At 41.6% G+C, this 26933-nt stretch overlaps 1 protein-coding gene and 1 long non-coding RNA gene across 5 annotated transcripts in view; one reads left to right on the top strand and one right to left on the bottom strand.

Moving 5' to 3' along the window:
* PRKCH (protein kinase C eta) overlaps window positions 1-10870 on the top strand; it is a 234284-nt gene extending 223414 nt beyond the window's left edge. For all 3 annotated transcript variants that reach the window (XM_025918488.2, XM_086709599.1, XM_086709598.1), the window contains exons 13-14: window positions 8184-8327; window positions 9641-10870. In XM_025918488.2, coding sequence (XP_025774273.1) covers window positions 8184-8327; window positions 9641-9787 — 291 coding nt within the window. In that variant the 3' untranslated portion in view covers window positions 9788-10870. The remainder of the gene's footprint in view (window positions 1-8183; window positions 8328-9640) is intronic.
* LOC147579922 (uncharacterized) overlaps window positions 1-26933 on the bottom strand; it is a 79804-nt gene that overhangs the window by 33573 nt on the left and 19298 nt on the right. The window lies entirely within an intron of this gene.

Genomic DNA, 26933 nt, shown 5'->3' with positions numbered 1-26933 from the left:
GAAGGTGGTCCAGTTTTATTCTTTTGAATGTAGCTATCCAGTATCCCCAGTACCATTAAAGAGACCGTCTTTTCCCTGTTGTGCTACTCCTTTGTCATAGATTAATTGATCAACTAAGCATGGGTTTCTGTGCTCTCTTTTCTGTCCTACTGAAGTATGTGTCTGTTTCTGTGCCAGTACCATACTGTTTTAATTACAACGGCTTTGTAGTGTACCTTGGAATTTGGGATTGCGATACTTCCAGCTTTGTTTGTCTTTCTCAATATTGCTGTGGCTATCCAGGGTCTTTTGTAGTTCCATACAAACTTCAGGATTATTTGTTTTAGTTCTGTAAAATAATACTATTAGTATTTTGATAGAGATTTTATTGAATCTGTAGGTTGCTCTGGGTAGTATGGACATTTTAACAATGTTAGTTCTTAGTCCAATCCATGACCGTGGAATGTCTTTCCATTTGTTTGCAGGGTCTTCAATTTCTTTCATCAATATTTTATGCTTTTCAGAGTACAGATCTTTAACTTCCTTGGTTAAGTTTATTCCTAGTGATTTTATTCTTTTTGATGAAATGGTAACTGGAATGTAATTTTTTTTAGTTTTTAAATGTTTATTTATTTTTGAGAGACAGAGCATGAGTCAGGGAGAGGCAGAGAGAGAGGGAGACACAGAATCTGAAGCAAGCTCCAGGCCCTGAGCTGTCAGCACAGAGCCTGACATGGAGCTCGAACCCATGAACTGCCAGATCATGACCTGAGCCAAAGTTGGACCCTTAAGTGACTGAGCCAGCCACTCAGGTGCCCTTGGAATTATTTTCTTAATTTCTCTTTCTGCTATTTTGTTATTAGTATATAGAAATGCCAGCATATTTCTCTGTGTTAATTTTGTATCCTGCAACTTTACTGAATTTATTATTTTTCATAGTTTTTTTTTTTTTTGGTGGAGTTTTTAGCCCTGAAGACTATGTATAGTATCATGTCATCTGCAAATAGTGACAGTTTAACTTATTCCTTGCCAATTTGGATGCATTTTATTTATTTTTCTTGAAAATTACTGTAGCTAGGATTTTCAGTACTATGAAGGTGGTGAGAGTGGACATTCTTGTCTTGTTCCTGATCTTAGAGGAAAAGCCCTGTTTTTTCCCCTTGACTTGATGTTAGCTGTGGGTTTTTCATATATGGCCTTTTTTTGTTGAGGTATGTTGCCTAGATCTAAACCCACTTTGCTGAGGGTTTTTATCATGAATGAATGTTGAATTTTGTCAGATGCTTTTGTGCCTCTTTTGAGAGGATATGAATTTTATTTTTCACGTTGTTAATGCATCATATTAATTTACAAATATTGACCCATCTTTACATCTCCAGAATAAATACAGTTTGATTGTGATCAATGATTTTTTCAATGGATTGTTGAATGCAGTTTGCTAATATTTTGTTATTATAGGACTGTTGCATCTTTGTTTGTTATGGTATCTGGGTAATGCTGGCCTCAGAGAATGTATTTGGAAGCTTTCCTTCTTCTATTTTATGGAGTAGTTTGAGAAAAAGAGGTATTACATTTCTTTTTTTTTTTTTTTTTAATTCTTAACATTTATTTATCATTGAGAGAGAGAGCATGAGCATGGGAGGTGCAGAGAGAGGAGGAGACACAGAATCTGAAGCAGGCTCCAGGCTCTGAGCTGTCAGCACAGAGCCCAATACAGGGCTCGAACTCACAAACCATGAGATCATGACCTAAGCCAAAGTTGGATGCTTAACAGACTGAGCCACTGAGGCACCCCGGTATTACACTTTCTTTAAATGTTTGGTAGAATTCACATGTGAAGCCATCTGGTCCTGAAGTTTTGTTTGTTGGAAGCTTTTTGATTACTGATTCAACTTCATTACTAATAATTGGTCTGTTCAGATATTCTATTCCAGGTTGAGTTTTGGAAGATTATGTTTCTAGGAATTTATCCATGTCTTTCTTCTAAGTTGTCCAGTTTGTTGGCATATTATTTTTTGTAGTAGTCTGATTCTTTGTATTTATGTGGTGTCAGTTGTTACTTCTCTCTCATTTCTGATTTATTTGGGTCCTCTGTTTTTCCTTTATGAGTCTAGCTAAAGGTTGATCAATTTTATTTTTTCGAAGAACGAGCTCTTGGTTTCATTGTTTTTTTAGTCTGTTTTTTTTTTTATTTTTGTTCTCAGATCTTATTAACTTCCTTCTACTAACTTTGGACTTTGTTCTTTTTCTAGTTCCTTTATGTGTAAGGTTAGATTGCTTGACATTTTTCTTGAGGTAGGCCTGTATTGCTATAAATTTCCCTCTTGGAACTTCATTTGCTGTGGCCCACTTTGGACTATTGTGTTTTTATTTTTGTCTTCATGTATTTTTGTTTTTTTTTAATTTCTTCTTTAACCCATAGGTTGCTTAGTAGTATGTTGTTTAGCCTTGACATGTTTGTGTTTTTTCCATTTTTTTCTTGTGATTGCTAGTTTCATACTGGTGTGGTCAGGAAAGTTGCACAATATGATTTTAATCTTCTTAAATTTATTGAGACTTGTACTGTGGCCTAACATGTATTTACCCTGGAGAATGTTCTATATGTACCTGAAAAGAGTGTCTTCTGTCGTTTGGGGATGGAATGGTGTATATATATCCATCAAGTCCATCTGGTCTAATGTATCATTTCAAAAACATTGTTTTATTATTGATTTTCTGCCTGATCTAGCCATTCATATAAGTGAGGTGCTAAAGTCCCCCACCATCATTGTATTACTGTCAATTTATCCTTTTATATCTGTTAACATTTGATGTATTTAGGTGCTTCAATGTTGGGTGCATAGATATTTACAATTGTCCTACCCTGTTGTTGGCTTGATCCTTCCATGATTATGTAATGCCCTTCTTTGTCTTGTGTTGCAACGTTTGTTTTAAAGTCTATTTGGCTGACAAAAGTATTGCTTTTTTTCTTCACTTCCTTTGGCATGGAACTCTTTTTCCTTCCTCTCACTTTCAGTCTGCATGTATTTTTAGTTCTGAAGTGAGTCTTTTGTAGGCAGCACATAGTTAGGATGGCGGAATGGATAAGAAAATAAGACCTATTTCGTTTAATTACAGCATTTAGACCATTTAAAGTGATTCTTGATAGGTATGTATCTTTTTGCCATTTGTTCATTGTTTTCTGGTTGTCTTTGTAGTTCTACTCTTTTCCTTCTTACTCTCTTGTGATTGATGATTTCAAGTATTATATACTACTTGGCTTTATTTATCTTTATTTTTTGTGTATCTATTATAGGTTTTGGGTTTGTGGTTACCCATGAGGCTCATATAACATCCTAAATATACAGAGTTCCATATGCAGTTGATGGTCACTTAAGTTCAAACATATTCTAAAACTTTTTTTTCACTCCCTGCTCCATGTTTTATATATATGTCATATTTTACATTACTTTTATTTATAATTTTATTCTAATTATGGCCTTTTGTTTTGCACTTAAAGAAGTCCCCCAGGGTGCCTGGTTGACTCAATCAGTGAAGCATCTGATTCTTGATTTCACTTCAGGTCATGATCCTGGGGTCATGGGATCAAACCCTGCATCTGGCTCCACGCTGAGCATGGAACCTGCTTAAGATTCTCTCCCCCCCCCCCCCCAAAAAGTAGTCCCTTTAATGTTTCTTATAAGGCCAGTTTAATGTTGATGAACTCCTTTAACTTTTATTTGGAAAATTACCATTCAGAACTGAAGAGATCAGGAATCTTGATGTTTAGAGTATCCTTGGTTTTAGGTTTTTATCTCTTGGCACTATGAATCTATCATGCTACTCCTTTGTGGTCTGCAAACTTTCTGCTAAAAAACCAGCTGATAGCCTCATGTAATTAACTAGTTGCTTCTCTCCTGATACTTTTTCAGTTCTCTATCTTTAATCCTTGACATTTTAATTATGTGTCATGATGTGACACATCATGGGTTCTTCTTGGGTTCATCTTGTTTGCAGCTCTCTGTGCTTCCTGAACCTGGATGTCTAGGTTTTTTCCCATTTCTCTCTCTCTTCTCTTCTTCTGGGACCCCTATTATGCAAATGTTTGTTTGATGTTATCCAAGAGATTCCTTCATCTTTTTTTTAATTCATTTTTCTTTTTGCTGTTAAGCTTGGGGGGCTTTGCTTTATCCTGTTCTAGATCTGTAGTGAGTGCTGACCAGAAGCATCCTGATATACACCATTCTGGGGCCACCTTGGTGTGATAGCTGGGGCTTGTGTGGGCTAAAGGCCTGGGGCTCACTGAAGTAGAAGGTTCACCAAGACACTGGACCTTGCTCTCCATGTTACCAAGGTATAAAGGGATTGTGAATAACACACACCAGCCCCTCCAACCTGGGAAGACTTTGTGTCTTGCCATTTGTCAGGGTTCTAGGGCTGAATGCTTTATATTCTAGTTGTGCTTTAAAATGGTGTTTTTTTCAGTGCTTCAGGGCAGCTGAATCTACCCAAAGTCCCTCCATAACTATTCTTCCCCACTGTAGTTTGCACCATTGGGTATTCCCTTTATTATGTTTTCATGTTTTGATCTTTTATTGTGCAGAAGCTGGTCAGTCAGTCCTCAGTTTCTCTTCAGGAGGAATTGCTTTGATAGGTGTAGATTTGGTATGTCCATGGATGAGGTCAGTTCACGGTCTTCCTATGTTGCCATCTTGGACCAGAAGCCCCACCCCAGCATTTTTTCTATCACTATGCCAGGTCTCAGAGCCATATAGAGTCAGTGAGTGAAGCCAGCTAGGGTGAGGCAATAGGGAATGGTGGGGCATGTGGCTAAGGATCATATGCTCCACCAAAAAAAAAAAAAAAAAACAGCTACTGCTAGACTTTAGGCCATTTATATCAAGAAGTACGGGTTTAGTGTTCCAGAACATCCTATTTTCCAAGAGAAATTGGAAAACTTGACTTTAAAGTTGACATTTCCTAGTTTTTAAATATTTGACAAGTAATTAAAATTATTTTAAAACCTGTTGTGTGAGCCAAGTAAGAGGTCTGAGGCCTGGGGCTGGTCTTACAGCTATACTCTCTCTCTCCTTCTCCACAATCTTGCCTACCCTTTCCTCTCTTGCCCTCACACCAAATGTTGAGGTCTCAGAGAGTTAGAGCTCTAATCCTGGCCTGAATCCTGGATTTACAGGACTAGTCATCTCCTGAGGATGTCTGCATACCTCAAATGCAAAGCTGAGCTCAGCATCCCAGATCTGCACACTGTTAGGTCTTGAGAAATGCTGGTTTTGTTTCATTCCCCCCAAATACTGCTGTTACTACTGTTACTATTTCTATTAATACTACCCACAATCTATTGCCTTTTCATTACCTATCTCTGCTATCCAATACTACCCCTCCATCAGGCAGCCAGAGCAGACCTTGTGACCCTGCCCTCCTGTTTGCCCCTTCACTGCAAGGCCAACAAGTGTGGGATTGTGTCCATTCTTCCACAAGCCTACTAGGACTTGCTCCTAACTTTTCCTTGCCACTAACCAGAAACCTTTCTAGTTTCTGAACTTTTCCAGTCTTCTCAGCTATTTTCTCAACCTCTTCACTGTTCACCTACCATCTCTTATCTCTTCGTTGACTGATTCAGTCCACTGTGGCTAGAGTCATCTCCTACCTCACCGGCCAGCTCTTACCATTCATCTTTCCATAGGATGTTGGTGGCTCCGATGGGCTGCCCCTCTCCCAGATCTTCAACCAGTCATACTGGTTCAATGCACCAGTCATACTGCAGCATACCAGGTGTTTGCATGTACCTGTGCTGGCTCCTGGGAGCAACTGTCATCTTTGTTCATGCCTGCGTTCCTTCTATTCATCTACCTCCTCTCTCAGCAAATAGCTACCTCTTCCATGAGGCCATTACTTGCCTTCTCATGACCAGACCCCTCTTCCAAGCTCCTACACATTCTGCTCTTTTCATTCCACCCAGTTGTGATTGCCCATAAACTTTTCTGGCCTCTTCCCCACTTCATCAGCTCCTCATGGGGAAGACACTGTCTTTGTCATCTATATCCCCACAATAGCTAGGTCACTGCCTTGCATACAGTAGACACCATGTAAACCTTTGTAAATGGATCCCCCTTTTAAGTGTAGAATAGCTGTATCTAAAGGGCTTAGGACAATATATTAAAAGTCAAAACAAAACTGCTTGGTTATTCAGGACTTCCCAGAACCTAAGAGAAAGTATAAAGCTAGTGAAAGGGTTATTCTGACTGCCTCCATTTCCATTTTTAGAGGAAGAACAGTTGTGATTTGGTTTATTTTCCCTCGCGGAGTTCCTTTCCACAGTATCCCTTGGAAGCTTGGCTTCAGTGCCAAGGGCAAGGAAGAATGGACACTGGGCTTTTGCCACCCTGGCATTGAGAGCCATGCACTGTTCCTCTTGTCCAGAAGAACAAGTTGTACCCACACACAAGATGCCCTCTGCACTCATCGTTGGCAGGCCTGGGAATTTCCCACAAGCCATCTGAGTCTGTTTTACCATCCTTGTAAATTAGCTCTTCAAATAGATGCCTACTCCATCAGGGATTGTATCCCATTAATGTTCCTAAGGAGGGAACCTACTCCTTTTTTCTTGTGTATATATTTTCCCCTTCCTTTCTGAATGCACAGGCTGAGCCACAAGAACCCAAGCAGCATGAAGACCTCACTTTTACAGAACTATTTATGAGACATGTACTTCCTAAATCCACATTGACCACTGTACATGCCTGGAGTGCTAACTGCCCCAATTGGATCAGTGTAGCTCTGAAAGCCCCTTTTCCTTTCGGGTTTCCCCTCCAGTCCACCATCACCAATGGCCTTGCATTCATTGTCAGTAGAAGAGAGGAAAAGCTATTAGACCCCATCAGCATCTGCATTTTTTTATTAGCTCCCTTGGAGGGCTTTTAAAAATTTTCTTCAGAGGTCTGTCCGGTCAGATTTGCTTAGAGCTTTTTACAGCCTTCTCCCTCCATTTTTATTCAAACCAACACTGGATGCGTTGTAGCTTTGGACACCTGGCCTAGCAGGGATGGCCACCTCCAAACACTACCTTTTCATGTCTGCACACCTTCAACAAGATTGGCTTTTCATTGACTCTAGAAATTCCACTCTAAAGCAAGTTGTATGAACACAGCATTACTTTTGTGCTCACAAATCAAATTTGGAAAGCAGTGTTTGGGAGTGTTCTTAAAGATAACTTGATTTAAATTTTAAAACAACACTTTTTAATCCAAGGCAACTTTTATTTTGAAAACACAAGGTTAAATTATCTTACGTGTCTTTAAAATCAAAAATCACATTCTGGCCCTGAAAAGCTGAGTTCTCCTGTACAAATTCTTGGTTAAGACATGATCAGAACACCTTACTGTCCTTTTTGTCAAAGTAGACTTAGTTCCAAATACCTTGACAGGGGCTCAGCCTCAAGGGAGCTTCCCAGTTGATATGCAAAGGATTATAATAGGTGTGTGTGTGTGTGTGTGTATATATATATATATGTGATATATATATCATATGTAATTATATATATATGATCCAGGTGTATATATGATATATATATACACCTATTATACACACATTGCTTAAATGGTCTAAGTAGGATTCTGAATCATTAAACATTTCAAAATGGGCCGGAGGAAAAGGAGCATCTTTGTTGCATAAAGAAAAGTGGCCAACTTTTGTTTCTTTTTTAAACTCTCACAGCTTCTTCCCACAGGTCTTCAAAAGAATGACTCTCCCTCTTCTCCCTGTGGTCTTGTCAGAGAGCGGGAATCCTGGCCGACTCGTCAGGGCCTCAAAAAATGGCACAGCTGTTCTTAAAAGTAGCCCTATTCATAAGCTGTGGGTTGTCTACAACTGCAGTGTGGGAGAAGGGCACACTATTTTATAAAGAGTCTCTTTAAAAGGGAAAGAAAAATACATGGCATTTACAGTAAAGAAAACTGGACCCTTCAGCTTTATTTTAGTGGCCACGTCTGAAATGGAAGTGGCGAAGGCCATAAATACACACAAGCAATTGCGCCTTAAGGGATGATTCATGTTGGCTGTCCTGCCCATAATGGAAAATTCAGCTTGTTAAGCAAGATCAGCCAGAAGGCCTCACATGGGCTCCTCTGCCAGAACTGATGCCTACCATCTTGTGACATACTTGTTGTAGATTATTGAATGATTGACTCTCTTTCTCCCCCTTTCAGTTCATGACCAAGAACCCCACCATGCGCCTAGGCAGCCTGACTCAGGGTGGTGAGCATGCCATCCTGAGGCATCCTTTCTTTAAGGAAATCGACTGGGCCCAGCTGAACCATCGCCAAGTAGAACCACCTTTTAGACCCAGAATCGTAAGTGTCCAAGACCGGCAGAGTAGACTTTCTTTCTTCAAATGTCTTGAAGAATCTGTTGAGCAATGGGATGGTCCCCTATGGAATAACCGAACCAGAAATTCAGCCTGACATTTTTCAGGGCAGCCTCACCCAGAAGGAGGTATGCCCTTGAAGCAGCATCTCTCCCTGTACCGGTTACTTCTCTCAAAGTTTTCACCTCTTGCTCGCCCTGGCCCCATCCTCTCTTAACCAAAGTTTGCACTTTCTGCCATCTAAGAGGCCTAAAATGTTCCAGATTTCCCCAAACGAGTTGGAATGAGAAATTTATTGTTCCTCTACAGTGTCCTCAAGCTCCTTAGGGTGGATTTCCCAAGCCCCCAGAAAAGGAGAAAGGGTAGGTAAAGCACTGCCCTACCCACCTCACCAAACCTGGCTCCTTGGCTTGGAGAGCCTGGGCCTGTATCAGTTACTGCAGCACAGAGCTCAGGCCAAACCCCTTTTGACTGGAGAAATGCTGGCAGCACCAGGGGTACCTTCCCAAGCAAGGCAGCTGATCCGTGTAGCATTCCTGAGAGTGGTCTAGCTCTTGGTTGGAGAACTAAGCTCTTTCTCATCCATGGTTCGAGATAGGAGAGAATGGCAGAAATGATCTTTTCAGCATTGGTTTATAAAGATGTAAAATATCAACATTTCCAAATGCACAGCTAGCTTAATCTGTAACAGTCCATAAGATTGGACACCAGACACCCAGCCATAAAGCCACTTCCTTTAATGGGCCTCCCCCTGCCAACTCCTTGGGGATGAGGGAAGGCTTTGCCAGCAGGGCATCATGGATCCAACTGGTGAATAAAGGGAGAGGCAGTGGTTTCCTAAACTCCGCACTTGCCCATCTTTCAAGAAAGATCTCTTCACACACATAGCCCTGTGTATAAACAATAGGTGAGGCAAGTGTGAACTTACACTCTGACAACCAAGTGTGTGTGGCCTTCAGCAAGACCTGTTGAGAAGTGGCACCTTAGTGAAATGCAGAGTAAAGGGTGATAGAGACACCTAGATCAGGTGACCAAATTAATTGCTTTGCCTCCCAACCTAAGGCCGGCCTCCTCAGTACGATTTTCACGGGGTTAGTGAACTGGTGATTACCAAATGCCATACCATACACAGTGCAGAATTACAATACAGTGCTCTTTAGCCGTAACTGTCATAACTGTAAATAATGCTACTGAGAGAGTTTCAGTGCCATTCTTTGACCTCCCTGGAACAGGCACAGGCCCAGGGAAGATGAGGAAGTCTCATGTGCCCCCAAACTAATACTTGTTTCCTTTTGACAGAAATCCCGAGAAGATGTCAGTAATTTTGACCCTGACTTCATTAAGGAAGAGCCAGTTTTAACCCCAATTGATGAGGGGCATCTTCCTATGATTAACCAGGATGAATTTAGAAACTTTTCCTTTGTGTCTCCAGAATTACAACCTTAGCCTTACAGAGAATGAATCACAAGGGGATACAGATTTTCCAGGAATTTCCTTTGTGGGGCATTCCCTAGTATCAGCCTTAGAACAAGAACCTTACCTTCAGAGAACGGGTGGAAAACTCTGAAGGACAGAACTTCAGCTCTTTCACGTCCTGAGGGAGCCGTGGTACTGGAAATAGTTGATACTGGAATGAGATTTCATGAAGAAATCTGCTCCACCTAGGAGGTTCCATGGCTACTTTGGGCTTGGGATATCAAAAGGAATCAACTCAAGAGAAGGTGTGAAGAATCACCTAGATCCGAGAAAGTGAGCCACAGCAGCTTTTTACTTCCAAAGACAAATCAAGATTTCACATGGACCACTCTGTGCTCTCCGTGAAGCCAGGGAGTCCCGAATACTAGCAGTGTGCCAGAAGTCTGTAAATGCTAATCAAGAATTTGAAGATAAGGAAATGGACTATCCAAAGAGAATGATATACTCTGAGGAAACAAAAGAGCATCCGTCAAACAACTTCAAGCCCTATCTTGAAAACAGATGTTGGGCACCAAGACAACTGTTCCAGCTTCTGGTCTTATACTTACTTTAATGGATATTTATTGAGTGCCCAGTGAGACGGTGCCATGACACCTACTAATGCAAACTGAACTTTCCTTCTCCAGTCCACTTCTTTACCTGAATGGTGTTTGCATTCTGTGAAATGCCGCCTCCACATTGCGTATATCATGCTTCTTTGTCCGCACATGACTTTTTCCACGTAAGAGGGCTCGCGGCCACCACGGCAACTACTCCTCCCACCAGCAGGTGAGCTGGACACGTTTGCTGCCTGCTGACTTGTGAAATCTCATTTTGGGACCACGTGTGGATACGGCTCTGAACTCGGTGAAGAATCGCACGCCACTCAGGACTCCTACATTAGCAGGTTATTTAAGTTATATTTTAAGAGACGAATGTTTGGTATGCATTTTAATAATTAGAAATGGCTCTTATAAAAGGACATTTATCAAAAGAAGGACTTTATGTACTCATTATATGCAGCTGGAGAATTTTGTCTGTCTGGAAATAAACGCATTTTGTAGCAAAAGGAAACTTTTTGTCCAGGAGGATTTGTCCTATCCCCACTAGGAGAGGAGAGATCTACTTAAAAGTTCTAAGCAGAATGGATAGGGTCCTTAAAGCAAATACACAAAAGGTTAGTATAACTTGTGTGTCCCTTAAGTGGACATAGCCTATTACTGACCAAAACTTCTGTTCTGAGTCAGGGTGATAACTGCTAAACATTGCTGCAGTATCTTAGTGCCTAGGCATAATGTTTATGTGAATGAGAAAGTATAGTGCAAGTTCAATGGCCTGCTTCTAGCTTATAAATATGCCATCTGGAAAATATAGCAAGGAAGAAAGAGATGAAGGGGCACACGTCAAATTGACCAGAACATGGCCTCCCTCTACAAACAGGATGAGGAATTACAGAGCAGCTAAGGGGTAGCTAGCCAATATTGAAAATCTCTGCCCTGGGCTCTTTATTTATACTGCAAGCTAAAAACGGATGTTTATTTTTGAGGGAGGGGGGGACAGGGGAGGAGAGGCAGAGAGAGATGGAGACACGGAATCTGAAGCAGGCTCCAGGCTCTGAGCTGTCAGCACAGAGCCCAATGCGGGGCTTGACCTCCCAAACTGCGAGATCATGACCTGAGCCGAAGTCCGATGCTTACCTGACACCCAGGCGCCCCTAAAAAAGGTCGTTTGAATCAATAGAGTCACTAGGAGCCTCCTTTTGCTTTTGTTTAGCACGGAGCAGTTCATAGGCACACTCAACCTGCATAATTTCATTACATCTTCAGGTCATTCTACCACTACTTCCAATGTGAATACCATGGGACCTTTTACAAATAAGAGAAAGACTCAGAAGTTTAGTTGGTTGCCCAAAGGTTTCAGACTTGGTAAAGGAATGCATCTAGAGTCCAAAGCTCGGAAGTTCTAATCCAACAGACTAATGGAAAGGGAGGGATTTTTCTATTTGCGGGGGTAGGGGGGTGAACAGGAACTTTCATGGCTACATTGCAGCTCAATCTTCTAGTGCTGTGTGGAGCTGATGATCCACCCAATATGCTTTATTTCACACCGATATAAGATCAACAAAGTATGCTTCCTGTGTTTGTTTACAAAATCCATTATAGCCCAAGGACCCAGATGTCCTCTTTAGTGAGTCTGAAATCAACTCGGCAGCTTTTCTCTTCATAACCTATTCAAACCTGCTACCTGGATTCCCCTATAGTTGGCTTTAAGTCCATTCCTTTAATTCCAGGCCTACCCCAATGGAACACCAATGATCATGCTACGAGATGATATCCAGTGCTTCTTCCTCCTCCCTCTTTTATGGGAGGGGAGAGAGAAGAGTTACAGGATATATACCTAAAACACCAGGAGTCTCCAAGTCCAGGGTTAGGGCTCCCCTTCACATGTTTAATCCATTCTCCTTAATCTTCTATCCTGAGGATCACAAGGTCACCCGCCCATACTTCCTGCAATAGACTGGACACAAGCCACTTGATCAGCAGATGCTGCATCTGCTCGGGCTGCGGCGTTCCCCCAGCTCAGCTGACAGCATGGAGGTCAAGACAAGGTCACATTTACCCTTCCCTCCGGTTACCATCTTGCCTCTTGGATAAGGAATCTTGAAAAACCCTCAGGTCTTATCACCCTCCTGTCTTCCCCAGCTCGTCCTCATCCCCATCCCCATGCCCATCTGTCCCTACTTGTCCAAGCTATTCCCCACTGAAGTAGACATGTGGGCTTGAGTCTTTAAAAGGAGACTAACTACAAGCACTTGCTTTGACTACAGAAGAGGTTTTCACTTAATAAGGACTAACGTTTAGTTCATATTTGTTCTGTGTGAGGCCCTGTTCCAAACACTTTAAGTGCATTCACTCATTCAGTACCCCAAGTGGTAGGCACTCTCCATTGTACACATAGGGAAATTGAGGCACAGAGATTAGGGAACTTGTGCCAAGTCCTACAGCTAAAGCATTAATGTCAGGATTTGAACCAGGCAGTTGAACTCCAGAATCCCTACTTTTTTAGTCAAACTGGTGAAGGTCTTATATTAAGGCCAATTTTAGTTTTCCTACTTTTTGAGGTTTTGAAAATAAATAGGGTGTAAACCAGAATTAGCAGGGAGCACTAGATAAAATACCAGCTGGTTAGGGCAGTATTAGTCATCCTGTCTGCAGAAACATTTAGCAGCAGAAGACTATATGATTTGCATGTAAAGGGCCTGGAACCGCTAATCCCCCCTCACAGGGCCTGGGGCAGGCCAAAGTGATGCAATCAGGGTCTGGGCCTCCCTACTGAGGAGGAAATAGTCTGAGTCATACTGAACCTTACAAACCCCATCTGAACCCCTAGGGAACCTCGGACCCTTGGTGGGGCTTCCAGTCCTTTCCTCACCACCCTCCCCACTGCCCCAGAGGCACCTCTTGTTTCAGTAACATCTCGCATCCCCGCCATGGCATCACTGGGAAGAAGGCTTGTAGAGTGGAACCTACCTTGGCAGCTACAGAGAGCTGATAGAGCTTAGTGGCAAAGAACATAAAAAGAAAGAAAGAAAGAAAGAAAGAAAGAAAGAAAGAAAGAAAGAAAGACCATTTATCATTTATTGATCTTAACTGGGTGTATGTTGCCTTGAAAATATGTCAGCCACACATGATTTGGCCTTGCCCCTATCGTGGATCAACACCATAAAACTTTGTAATCTTTATTCCCAGATTTGGTCATCCTGATTGCTTAATCGGGCTGTACTGACTTAAAATGGAAAATGCCCTTGGTGCTGAGTCAGTGGGTCCTATAACTTATTGTACATCATCTGAGGATAAGACTGAGATAACAGCCTGGGCATTTGCAGTGGAAATGAACCCTGTGGACATATGTTCCTCTGAACGGAGTTGCAGGCTGGACACAGTGGACCAGAGTGCAGCTATGCAAGGGGTTTGCAGTCTCCCTCCCTTCCTGTGAAGTAGAACCAAAACTAAGAGTGCCACCCTCAGCTTCCTCCTGCCCCAGCTGCCCCCCATCACTTCCTCTCCCCATCAGGTGTTTCTTCCCCTCTCCTGCCACCTTCCTCACTCACCCCAGTGAGGAAATCAATTCTGCACACCCTTCCCTCCTCTAGCATTTGATTTTTTTTTTTTTTTTTTTGAGTTTGACTAGTCAGAGAGACAGTTTTCCAACCACCAAGACTACATGAAATTGATTCGCACATTTGAGAGCCCAGAAATGGCCTTTGCCTTGATATTTCTCCCATGTATGTCTGCATCTTCAGCATCACCCTGTCAGCTCCTACCCTGGCACAGGCAGCCTGGGAGAGCCATCCTGCCTACTCCCAGGGGTTAACAGTACTGACCTGAGAACGGCGTAGACCTCTGCACTGGGTTGCCATATACTGTAGGTTTTGGGGAAAATGTGTTCTTTTCCCTAGGTCTCATTTGTGAAAAAGAATGGCACCTGCCTGCCTTGAATTATTACTGCGGAAATTAGCTGTAATAGTCTATGCCAAGGACTTAACCCAGGACTGGGACATAGAACATGCTCAATCAGTATTAGCAATTATTGGTCAGCGGTTCCAGAAGACCAAAGGAAGGTTGCATGGGAGGTCTACCACAAAATGGGCAGAATGGGACACCCATGTTCCTCATACAGCCCATCCCCTCACCTTGACAGGGGTGCTGGGCCAGCTCCAAGTTGGAGGGGTTTTACTTTTCAACGTTTATCTATTTTTGGGACAGAGAGAGACAGAGCATGAACGGGGGAGGGGCAGAGAGAGAGGGAGACACCGAATTGGAAACAGGCTCCAGGTTCTGAGCCATCAGCCCAGAGCCTGACACGGGGCTCGAACTCAGGGACCGCGAGATCGTGACCTGGCTGAAGTCGGACGCTTAACCGACTGCGCCACCCAGGCGCCCCGGGTTTTACTTTTCTAACTTATTGGCTGCAGAAATTTCTCAGGAGATTCTTAAAAACTTCCTTTAGGCTGTTTGGATTTCATCCTGCCCTGATTGGCATGCAGGATCATGCTTGAAATTGTGCAGCTCACTCTAAAAAAGAGGCTAAGGTATATCCATGGTTTTCCCTCAAGTAGCTCCTCCCTCAAACCTTTCAGGAATTCTTTTGTTCTTCCAGATTTAACCTGAAGGCACATTTAACTCCCTTCTGACTGATAACAGAGACTATAGCCCAATACCAGTACCTGCTGGTCACGCTCTGGACACTCAACATACCTGTGGACCGGTTCAGAGAAAAGAGGAGGTGTGCTCAAGATGTTCCCTAGGTCATGGCATCCCTTAGGGTTTGAAGCCACTAGAAACAAGGGATTTGTTTTCCTATACAAAGATAGCTGTGAAGATGATTTCTAACCTAATCAGAGGCCCTGAAGTCCTGTGTATTCTTATTAGGAACTGGGCAGTACACCCCTGTCCTCATACAATACCCTTCCACACCACCCAGGGCTGCCTTTCTTATGCCACGAAGGCAGTTCTAATGCCACAGAGGTTTTGTTCTTCTAAGGGCTTGGACCATAGCTGGAAGAATTCCAGCTAGACAGAGTAAAGATTGTGTAGGCACTGAGTATAGTCAAACATTCAAGTGGGTTGCAGAGGTTGAGACAGGACATTTCCAATTAGAAACAAGGGATAATCTAGTAGTTGTTTGACCTGACAGTGCCGGTCAAAACCTAGATGATCCCTCAAGTTCTTCTAGCCTTGTGTTGTCAAGACTAAAGGTGAACAGAAGGGTATGGTTGATCAGCCTCTACCAGTAGAAGCCAATGCCACATTGCCCTTGCCCACACAAAACTCCATCACTCAGATTGCCTCCCTGTCCATCTCTGTGCAACTTTCGCACTCTAGCACACCCATACACCCTCTCCCAAATTCCCTTTATGTTCCTACAGATCACTTGCCCCTAAAATCACATACTAATCTCTCATACCTAATTGCCTTCTCATACTTATTCATACATGGAAAGGAAAAATGACTTCCTAAAGATTAGCACAAGATCTAGAAGATAAGCCCCCTTCTAGAAACTAATAATAGAGCACAATGAATGAAGATTGCTCAGCTCTCCTTCCTTTTCTTCCTTGTGGAAAGTGATTTTCAAGATAAAAAGCTCACAAAAGTCATAGATAAAAAGATTGCCCGAGTCATTGATAAAATGAATTGTAGTCCAAGTAAATAAAGAGATTATATAAAGCATTCAGGTAAGTACAGGCAAAATCGTAGGACAGAATTATTTAAGCAGTCATTTATGAGCAGCAGGAGTACTCATGCCCAGGACTGTACAGGGACTCATAAAAGTAAGTCTGGAAAGTCTAATCTCATTTTCTTGGATGGTTTCTAAACTAGTTGATCAGAAGCATAGGATAGGTTTCACATACTTGAGCTTCAGCAACATGTGTGACAAAATCTTAGTAACCTGTAGCCAAGCTGGATTTAATGGATAATGGTAACCTCAGTATGATAATTAATAGATTGATACTAATCTGGAATAGTGTTCTACAACCTTAGATAACCTCTACACCCTTGAGAGTAAACATGACAAATTTCACAGCTTTCTTTCAGTTTATCAAATAAGCAACATCATGACAAAATACAAAAATTAAACCATGGGACAAAAAGCTACTATCAAACTCTACCTGCCCTCCAAGCAGATTCTGACACAGAGGAGCAAACTATAGCTTAGCGATCCATTTACTTATTCAACTGATATTTATTTGAGCACTGACTATATGCCAGGCATAGTCTTGTTGCTGGGAAAACTAGAGTGAAAAAGACATCCAAAGATCCTTGCATTCATGGATTGCACCAGAGAGGTTATATTGTTTGTCTGAATTAACCTACTCGGTGGGATGGGGGCCTTTGGCCTTCCTCATAATTCTATCCAGGGCACCTGGCACATTGTAGGTGCTTAAGAAATATGTGCTACTGAATGACAGAATCAGAGCTGCATATTAAACACATCTTTTTGACTCCTACAGTATTCTTTCAAAGCTATATGCTAGAACCAATGTAAAAAAATATAGCCTATATTGGAGTCTGAAAAAAACTATGTCAGAACAAGATGGAGTTAAGACTTGATGAGTAAAAAATTTGAGGAAAATAATGAATTCAATATATGTATTCAACAGATTGGGATTTAATCAGATCTTTTCCCAAGTGATGCGGATACTACACCAAGTCAAGTCAGACTCCACCATCTTGGAGCTTACAGTCCAGTGAATATACAACAGCAGGGTACTGTGGCTGCCACGAAGATAAAATTGTAATCTTAGGCTCCAAAGGCCTAGCCATGGGGTCTCAGATGAGGGAAACGATAAGCCCCACTTGAGCTCTGCCAAGATTAGACTGTGCCTAGAAAACCAGACTCAGCTCCAGACACCAGCATGGGGAGATACAAAACTCCACCATATTCAGAGGAATGCCAATTGAGTGATGAAGGGAGCAAAAAGTATGGAACACAATAGTGATGTCAACCGAAGTGGGGAGCCTGAGGAGAAAGGCAGGAGAATGTCCTAACTACCTTCAAATATATGAAAAACTATTGTGGTGATCATTAAGGCTACTCTGAGTATTTCCAGCTCTCTGCCTCCTGAGTACATAACGGGAGCCTCGCTATATGGACAGGTGAGGCCACATGGACAGTTCTAGCCAAGAAGAGAAGAATGATGTACAATATTTGCAAAGTAGAACAGTTCACTGCTGCTGAGAGACTGTCGTTTCCTTACAGCAAATCAGACTCTTTCCTCCAGTGAATGGCTGTGTTGAGAGATGACAACTGGGCTCTGAGAGCCTGTGTCCCAAGTGATTAACACCAACAAGCCCTTAGCCAACCTTTGATGGACACTTTGCATGAGCAAGAAATAGTTACTTTTACTATTATTTAATGTCACCGAGATTATGGCAGTCATTCATCACTCTAGCATAACCTGGTCTATCCTGACTGGTATCTTCCATGTGGAGAGAAACTACCCTGGTAATTTATAGCCCCAGGGTTAGAACAAGGCTGTCAGCCTGCAACGGGGATGACAGAATTTGTTTTAGCACAAAAATAAACTTTTTTCACAAAGGTTCTCAAATGTGTAATCAACTTCCTTGGGAGGGAGGGAGTTTACCATCACTGGTAAGTACATCTTCAAACGGTCTACAACTCTTGATGGGATGAGGGACAGGAGGTCAGACTGGACAGAGAGGGCCCTGCCAACCTTCAAGAGACTATCATGCCACAGTTTGGAAGGGGCTTAGCAAGCACACCGTAATACTGTTGTTTCCCCTGGCCCACTGGGGCAGGCCTGGAGTTGGCCTACCATAATGTTTCCACTGGCCATATGCCCAGGTTTCTGACGTTTCACACAGTAATGAGTCTGTGCACAGCACTGGTGGGGGGTGGGGTGGCACTCAGCAAGTGTGCACAACATGCACAGCAGCTCAGCTGGCAAAGAGAGGAGGCGATGGGAGGGGCTCTCTGGCTCATTAAAACAAAGAATGGTAAGTAGCCCTCTGGGACTCCTGTCTGCATCATTGGCATCTTGGAGACATTAGAAAACCTCTGAAGTTCACACTTATTGGTTGGTCCCTCATAGTGCTTATCTGCCTTCTAGGAACAAGAGCTTAGCATCCTTCTTAACAAGGCAGAACTCTAGCATAAAGATCTGCTCTAGGGAGACATGTGTTAAGAGAAAGCTCTGTTTAGGAAGTTGGTGAGAAATGTGGTTCTTAGCACCAAAGACCAGGTTTAAGCACTTGCCCCATTTTCTAGTGGCTTGCTGGAGCTGGCTCATACAGGCTCACAAGAATCGATTGTGCAAAACGCTTCCAAAATTAGTATTCGGTATTCACGATATACCCTAAAATTGGGCATAGTGAGAATATATAATGAACGTTTTTAAGCATTTACTAATCAAAATGTTTTAGGTGTTTGTTTTGGATTTGATAGCTTATCAGCACACCCCAGGTAATAGGCTGAAAATCATGGTCTCTGAGACTAGGCTGAGCTGGGTTTATTCTGGCTTTGCTGCTACTAGCTATTGTCATTGGGGAGAAAGTACTCAAGTTTCTGTGAACCTTAGTTTCCCTGACCATAAAATGGGAAGAATCATCAACATTGGGCTACTAATGACCTCAGAGGACAGTGTGAGGGTCAAATGTGAGGTCACTTGCTAAATTAAACAAAGCTCTTTCACCTTGGGGCACAGGCAGACAATCATCTCCAGAGACTGAAAAAGAACACCCCCAAGTCATAACTTCTGGGTTTAACGTACAGAACCATCCCAGATTCCATTGGCCAGTTTAGCATCACATGACCATACCTAAAGCCAATCACTTGCCAAGGGAAAGGACAGCCAAGCCACTGCTCCTGAGGGTGCCTAAGAGCCCCAGGTGGGATTTTGGTGGCATTTTTAAAACTTCCCAGATGGTTTCAATACACAGAATACAGAACCAATGGCTTAGAGTCTAAGTCTTAGACAAATTATGACTTGGCCAAATGGGGCTAGAGAGGGATTCATTCTCCTCTGAAGGATAAGAATGGAAAACCAAATCAGGATTTTAGAGTACGGGAAGGATAAGAGAGGGAGAGTGGTTTTATCAGGTAACCAGCAGTGTTGGCCCCAGTATCCATTCCCAGCAAACAGACCTTTTGGGGGCAAAGAGCTCAGCAGACACGTTGAGAAATGGTTGCTCTTGGGGCACCTGGGTGGCTTAGTAGGTTAAGTGTCTGACTTCGGCTCAGGTCATGATCTCACGGTTCATGGGTTTAAGCCCCATGTCAGGCTCTGTGCTGACAGCTCAGAGCCTGGAGCCTGATTCAGATTCTGTGTCTCCCTCTCTCTCTCTGCCCCTCTCCCAATCATGTTCTGTCTCTCTCAAAAATAAATGAACATAAAAAAAAAAAAGAATACAAGAACACTAATTCAATAAGAGATATACATACCTGTGTTTTAAAAAAAAGCAAGAAAAAAAAAAGGTTGCTCTTATAGGGAAGATAAATCAACTGAAAACAAATGGTCTTGGATTAAGATTTGAGAAAATAAAGGGTAGGAGGGAAAAGGTTAAGCTTTTACAGTTCTGGTTCAAGATGGTGACACACAGGACTCCTGAACTCCTCTCTTCCTGCAGACATACCAAATCTATAGCTACACACAGAACAATTTCCTTTGAAAGAAATATAGAAACTAGTTGAGTGACTCTTACACATGGGTGAATGAAAAAAAAAAAAACACATCAAAATTGGTAGGAGAGGTGGAGACACAGTCTTGTCATAAACCTCCCCCCCAGTGCTGCGTCACACGACTGGGAAGGAATTCACAACTCCAAGCTCTTCCCTGAGAAGTAAAGGGTTTAGACCTCTTATCTGGTGCCGCAGCTTTTAAGATTTCCACCTGAAATAAGAGCCTTCAAAACATCTGGTACTGAAAGCCAGTGGAGGTTGTGTCTATGAGATCTACAAGGCTATAGCAAGCTAAGAAACAGTTTTTGACAACATGGACTCACCATGACTATCCCTCTACCCTCAGGACCCAGCACAGAAAAGCAGAATTAAAGTCCCCAGTTCTTCCTTAAGAGGCCTATTTGCTTATCTTAAGACCTATGGCCTGAGGCACAGGCTTCCAATGTAACACTATCCAGGAGCTAACTGGGATACTCTCCAGAGACTGGGAAAGCCAGCAGGTGCCATCTTTGCCCTCTGCCTCACTCCAGGTCACTATTATCTCCCAGAAAGGAGCTTGTGCTCACATTTGGCACCCCAGGTATTATAGCGGTCACTCAGGAGAGGCACCATTAGGCTGCCTGACTTTGGTGGCCAGCAGAACTTACATTTGTGGGTTTCACAGGACTGTAATAAACACAGTTCTTAACCATCCCAAGGCATGGTACAGACAGTAGAATTAGATGTCCAGTCCTTCCATAAGGGAGGCCTATCTCCACATATTAAAAGCTAAGACTCGAGGGCCAACCTTCTAATTTAATATATATCTAGAAGCTGAATACAATCTTCTCCAGAGGCCAGCGGGTACCATCTTTACACTGTACCTCTGCTCCTCCCCAAGGATAGCTCTAAATAAGGAGCTTCTGTATACATCTGGTACCCCACTTTTTGTAGCTCCTGCTCAAAGAATACACCCCTGAGAGTCTGGTAGCTATCAGGGCTTATGTTCACAGGTTCAATGGGACAGTAGGAAACAAACGGTTCTTAACTGACTATGCCTCCAGGGCTCAGTGCAGAGAGAACAAACACTAATCTCCAGGCTTCTCCTGAAAGAGATATATTGGCATATGTATTTTTTAATGTTTATTTGTTTTTGAGAGGGAGCACAGTGGGGGAGGGGCAGAGAGAGTGAGGGACAGAGGATCTAGAGCAGACTCTGTGCTGACAGCAAGGAGCCCGATGCAGGGCTCGAACTCATGGAATGTATGATCATGACCTGAGCTGAATGCGCAACCAATTAAGCCACCCAGGCACCCCAGCATATTGGCCTATTTTGAAAGTTTCTGTCTGAGGGTCCAGCTTCCAATAAGCCTACATTTAGGTGTTGACAGAGATTCACTGCCAAGTCTTGGCTCACCCTCCACTACCAGGAGCCACTAAGAACAAAGATGACTGCTTGGATTATCACAAAGGTGAGAGAGACAACACAGGTCTAGGGCAGTATTAACTAGTAAGGTTCAACCTCCTACATGAGGCCACTCCATCAAGACTAACAGTCAAAGGTAGTTACCAAGGTCAGGAGAATAATGCATAAACAAAGGGAGAATTTCAACAAAGAAAATCTAAGAAAGGACTCAACAAATCAGAGTTGAAGAATACAATAACTGAGCTAGAAAATTCAATAAAGGGGTTCAACAGCACACTACACAAAGTAGAAAAAAGATCAATAAGTTCAAAGACAGGACAGAACAATTCACCCAATGAGAGGAACAAAATGAAAAATGAGTGATGTTAACTTTTAAGGAATTTATGTGACAACATCAAGCAGGCCAATATTTACATTAGAGATATCCCAAAAGGAAAATAGAAAGGGGCAGAAAGCTTATTTAAGGAAATAATGGCTAAAAAGTTTCCTAACCTGGGGAAGGAAATAGACATCTATATGCAGGAAGGTCAGTGTTCCAAATAAGATGAATCCAAAGAGACCCACACAAAGACACACTAAGTTGTCAAAAGTTAAAGACAAGGAGAGCAATCTCTATCAAAATAACACCAGCATTTTTCACAGAGCTAGAACAAACAATCCTAAAATTTGTATGGAACCAGAAAAGAACCTGAATAGCCAAAGCAATCTTGAAAAAGAAAACCAAAGCAGGAGGCATCACAATCCCAGACATCAAGCTGTATTACAAAGCTGTAATCATCAAGAGAGCATGGTACTGGCACAAAAGCAGATACTCAGATCAATGGAACAGAATAGAGAACCCAGAAATGGACCCACCAACGTATGGCCAACTAATCTTTGACAAAGCAGGAAAGAATATCCAGTGGAATGAAGACAGCCTCTTTAGCAAGTGGTGCTGGGAAAACTAGACAGCAACATGCAGAAAAATGAACCCGGACCACTTTCTTACACCATACACAAAAGTAAACTCAAAATGGGTGAAAGACCTAAATATAAGATGGGAAGCCATCAGAATCCTCGAGGAGAAAGCAGGCAAAAACCTCTTTGACCTTGGCTGCAGCAACTTCTTACTCAACACGTCTCCAGAGGCAAGGGAAACAAAAGCAAAAATGAACTATTGGGACCTCATCAAAATAAAAAGCTTCTGCACAGCAAAGGAAACAATCCACAAAACTAAAAGGCAACCGACAGAATGGGAGAAGATATTTGCAAACGACATATCAGATAAAGGGTTAGTATCCAAAGTCCATAAAGAACTTATCAAACTCAACACCCCAAAAAAACAATCCAGTGAAGAAATGGGCAAAAGACATGAATAGACACTTCTCCAAAGAAGACATCCAGATGGCCAAATGACACATAAAAAAAATGCTCAACGTCACTCATCATCACAATGAAATGCCATCTCACACCTGTCAGAATGGTTAACATTAACAACTCAGGCAACAACAAATGCTGGTGAGGATGTGGAGAAAGAGGATCTCTTTTGCACTGCTGGTGGGAATGCAAACTGGTGCAGCCACTCTGGAAAACAGTGTGAAGATTCCTCAAAAAATTAAAAATAGAATTACCCTACGACCCAGCAATTGCACTACTAGGTATTTATCCAAGGAATACAGGTATGCTGTTTCGAAGGGGCACATGTACCCCAATGTTTATAGCAGCACTATCGACAATAGCCAAAGTATGCAAAGAGCCCAATGTCCATCGATGAATGAATGGATAAAGAAGCAGTATATGTATACAATGGAGTATTACTCAGCAATCAAAAAGAATGATATCTTGCCATTTGTAACTATGTGGATGGAACTAGAGGGTATTATGCTAAGTGAAATTAGTGAGAGAAAGACAAATATCATATGACTTCACTCATAGGAGGACTTTAAGACAGAGCAGATGAACACAAGAGAAGGGAAGCAAAAATAATATAAAAACAGGGACGGGGACAAAACATAAGAGACTCTTAAATATGGAGAACAAGCAGAGGGTTACTGGGGGGGTTGTGGCGGGCGGGGGGGGATGGACTAAATAGATAAGGGGCATTAAGGAATCTACTCCTGAAATCATTGTTGCACTATATGCTAACTAATTTGGATGTAAATAATTAACAACAACAACAAAAAGCTAAAGAAAAGGAGAGAAACTTAAAAGCAGCGAGAGGAAAAAAAAAAAAAAAAACCAAAAACCTATTACATACAAGGGAACCTCAATAAGACTATTAGCAATTTTTTTTTCCAGCAGAAAAAAACTACTTTGTAGGCAAGAAGGGAGTGGCATAAAACATTCAAAGTGTTGAAAGAAAAAAACTGCCAACCAAGAATACCCAACAAAGTTGTCATTAAAAATTGGAGACAAAGTTTTCCAGGTAAGGAAAAGCTAAAGGATTTCATCACCACCAGACCTGTCTTACAAAAAATGTTAAAGACGCTGCAAGAAAAGGGCACTAATTTGCAACAGGAAAATCTATAAAAGTATAAATATTACTGGTCAAATATATATATTCAGAATAATCTGTTGTAGTGGTAGTAGGTTAATTACTTATAAAACTAGTGTGAAATTTAAAAGACAAAAGTAGTAAAAATAACTACAATAACTTGTTAATGGATACATAAAATAAGATGTGAATTAGGATATCAAAAACATGACATGAGGCAGTAAAAGTGTAAAGGTTTAGAATGTGTTCAAACTTTGTTATGAATTTAAAATTGACTGTTATAAATATGTTTCATGTAAGCCTCATGTTAATCACAAGCAAAAGCCTACAATAGACACATAAAAGAAAAAGTTATCAAAGAATACCACTACAGAAAATCATCAAATCACAAATGAAGAGAGCAAGAAAAGGAACAAGTGAATCAGAAAACAATTAACAAAATGCCAAGTCCATACTGATCAATTACATGTTAATGGACTAAATTCTCCATTCAAAAGACATAAAGGGGATGAATAGATTAGAAAAAAACAAGACCCAACTATATGCTGCCTACAGGACTCATTTCAGCTTTAAGGACCCACACAGACTGAAAGTGAAGGGATGGAAAAAGATATTTCATGCAAAAGGAAATGAAAAGGAGGCAGGGGTGGTTGCTCTTCTACAGATAAATTAGACTTTAAAGACACAATCTGTAATAAGAGGCAAAGACAATCATCATAGAACAAAATAAAAGGTCAATCCAGCTAGAGGATATAACATTTATAAATATTTATGCACGTAACATAGAAGCACCTAAATGTTAATCTAAAGGGAAAAAAATATAGCAATACAACTTTAGGGGCCTTCTATATCCCATTTGTATCAATAGATAGGTGATCCAGACCAAAAAAAAAAAAAAAAAAAAAGCCAATAAGGAAACATTAGCCTTAAATGACACATCAGATGAAATGGACTTAACAGACATATACAGAACACTCCACCTAAAGGCAAGAGAATACACACTCTTTCATGGAACATTCTCCAGAATAGAGCATATGTTAGGCCACAAAACAGATCTTAGTAAGTATCAAGCACTTTTTTTCTGACCACAATGCCATGAAACTAGAAATCAGCCCTAAGAAAAAAACTGGAAAATTTGCAAATATATGGAAATTAAGCATGCTTCTGGACCACCAATGGGTCAAAGAAATCAAAAGATAAATTAAATACCTTGACACAAATGATTAACGGAAATACAACATAGCAAAACTTATGTGATGCAACAAAAGCAGTTCTAAGAGGAAATTTTTTTTATGTATATATTTTTTGAAGTTCATTTATTTTGAGAGAGCAAGTGAGAGTGAATGGGGGAGGAGCAGAGCACAAGGAAAAGAGATAACCCCAAGCAGTCTCCATGTTGTCAGCACAGAGCTTGATGTGGAGCTTGATCCCAGGACCCTGGGACCATGACAGGAGCCAATATCAAGAGTCGGACACTTAACCAACTGAGCCACCCAGGCATGCCTCTAAGAGGGAATTTCTAAGTCCTAAACCCCTACATTAAGAAACAAAAAAGAGCTGCTACAATCTAAATTTATACCTGAAGGAACTAGGACAAGAACAAATGAAGCCCAAAGTTAGAAAGAAAGGAAATAAAGAGTAGGCTGGAAATAAATGAATAGAGACTAAAAAGACAACAGGAAATACTAAGGAAACTAAGAGGTTTTTTTTTTTTTTTTTGAGAGAGAAAAAATGGACAAAACTTTAGACTCAAAAAAAAAAAAAAAAAAGAGGGGGGTTCAAATAAAATAAGAGGAGACATTATAATCAATACCAAAGAAATACAAAAGATCCTAAGGGACTATTATGAACAATTACAGGCATAGCTCATTTTGTTGCACTTCACTTTGAGATTCACAGATGTTCTATTCTTACAAATTGAAGGTTTATGGCAACCCTTCATGGAGCCAGTCCATTGGCACCATTTTTCCTAACATTAGCTCACTTTAGGTCTCTGTGTCACATTTTGGTAATTCTTGTAACATGAGTGAAGAAGTTTGAAATATTTCATTTGTTATGGTGATCTGTGATCTTTGATGTTACTAATGGTTTTGGGGCCCCACAAACCATGTTCATGTAAGATGGCAAACAATGTATGTGTTCTCACTGCTCCACCAACCAGCCGTTTCCCCAACTCGGTCCCTCTTCTCCCGCCTCCCTATTCCCTGAGACACAGCGATATTGAAACCAGGCCACTTAAGAGCCCTACAGCATCCTCCAAGTGTTCAAGTCAAAGAAAGTGCCACACCTCCCTCATTTTAAATCAAAAGCTGGAAATTATTAAGCTTAGTGAAGAAGGCATATGGAAAGCCAAGACTGGTATAAAAGGCCTAGCTTTCAGCCTAACAGCCAAGCCGTGAATGCAAAGGTAAATTATTGAAGGAAATGACAAGTGTTAGTTCAGTGAACACATGAATGATAAGAAAACAAAACAGTCTTATCGCTGATAGGAAGAAAATTTTAGGGGTCTGGGTAGAGGATCAAACCAGCCACAACATTCCCTTAAGTTAAAGCCTAATCCAGAGCAAAGCCTATTACTCTCTTGAGTTCTGAGAAGGCGGAGAGAGATAAGGAAGCTGCAGAAGAGAAGTTTGAAGCTAGAAGAGCTTTATGAAGTTTAGGAAGACAGCTCCATAATATCAAAGCGCAAAATGAAGAAGCAAGCGCTGATGAAAAAGCTGTAGCAAATTGCCAAGATGACCTAACTTAGATAATGAAGGTGGCTACATTCAACAGATTTTGAATGTAGATGAAACAGCCTTCTTTTGGAAGAAGGCATGATGTAGAACTCTTATAGTTGAAGAGAAGTCAGGAGACTTCTGGTCCAAAACAGTGACACAGGAAGACCCTGAACTCACCTCCTCCATAAACATACCAAATCAACACCTATTGAGAGCAGTTCCTCCTGACAGAAAATTGAGGGCAGACTGAACGGCTTCTGAACAAGGAAAGATAGAAAGACCACATAGAGAATGATGAGACAGAGACACATTAGCAAAGTGAATCCCCACCCTGGATGC

The sequence above is a fragment of the Puma concolor genome, chromosome B3 (assembly GCF_028749965.1).
Source record: "Puma concolor isolate L17-30 chromosome B3, mPumCon1.1.hap2, whole genome shotgun sequence".
Classification (NCBI taxonomy): Eukaryota; Metazoa; Chordata; class Mammalia; order Carnivora; family Felidae; genus Puma; species Puma concolor.
This window is presented reverse-complemented; position numbering and strand designations above follow the sequence as displayed.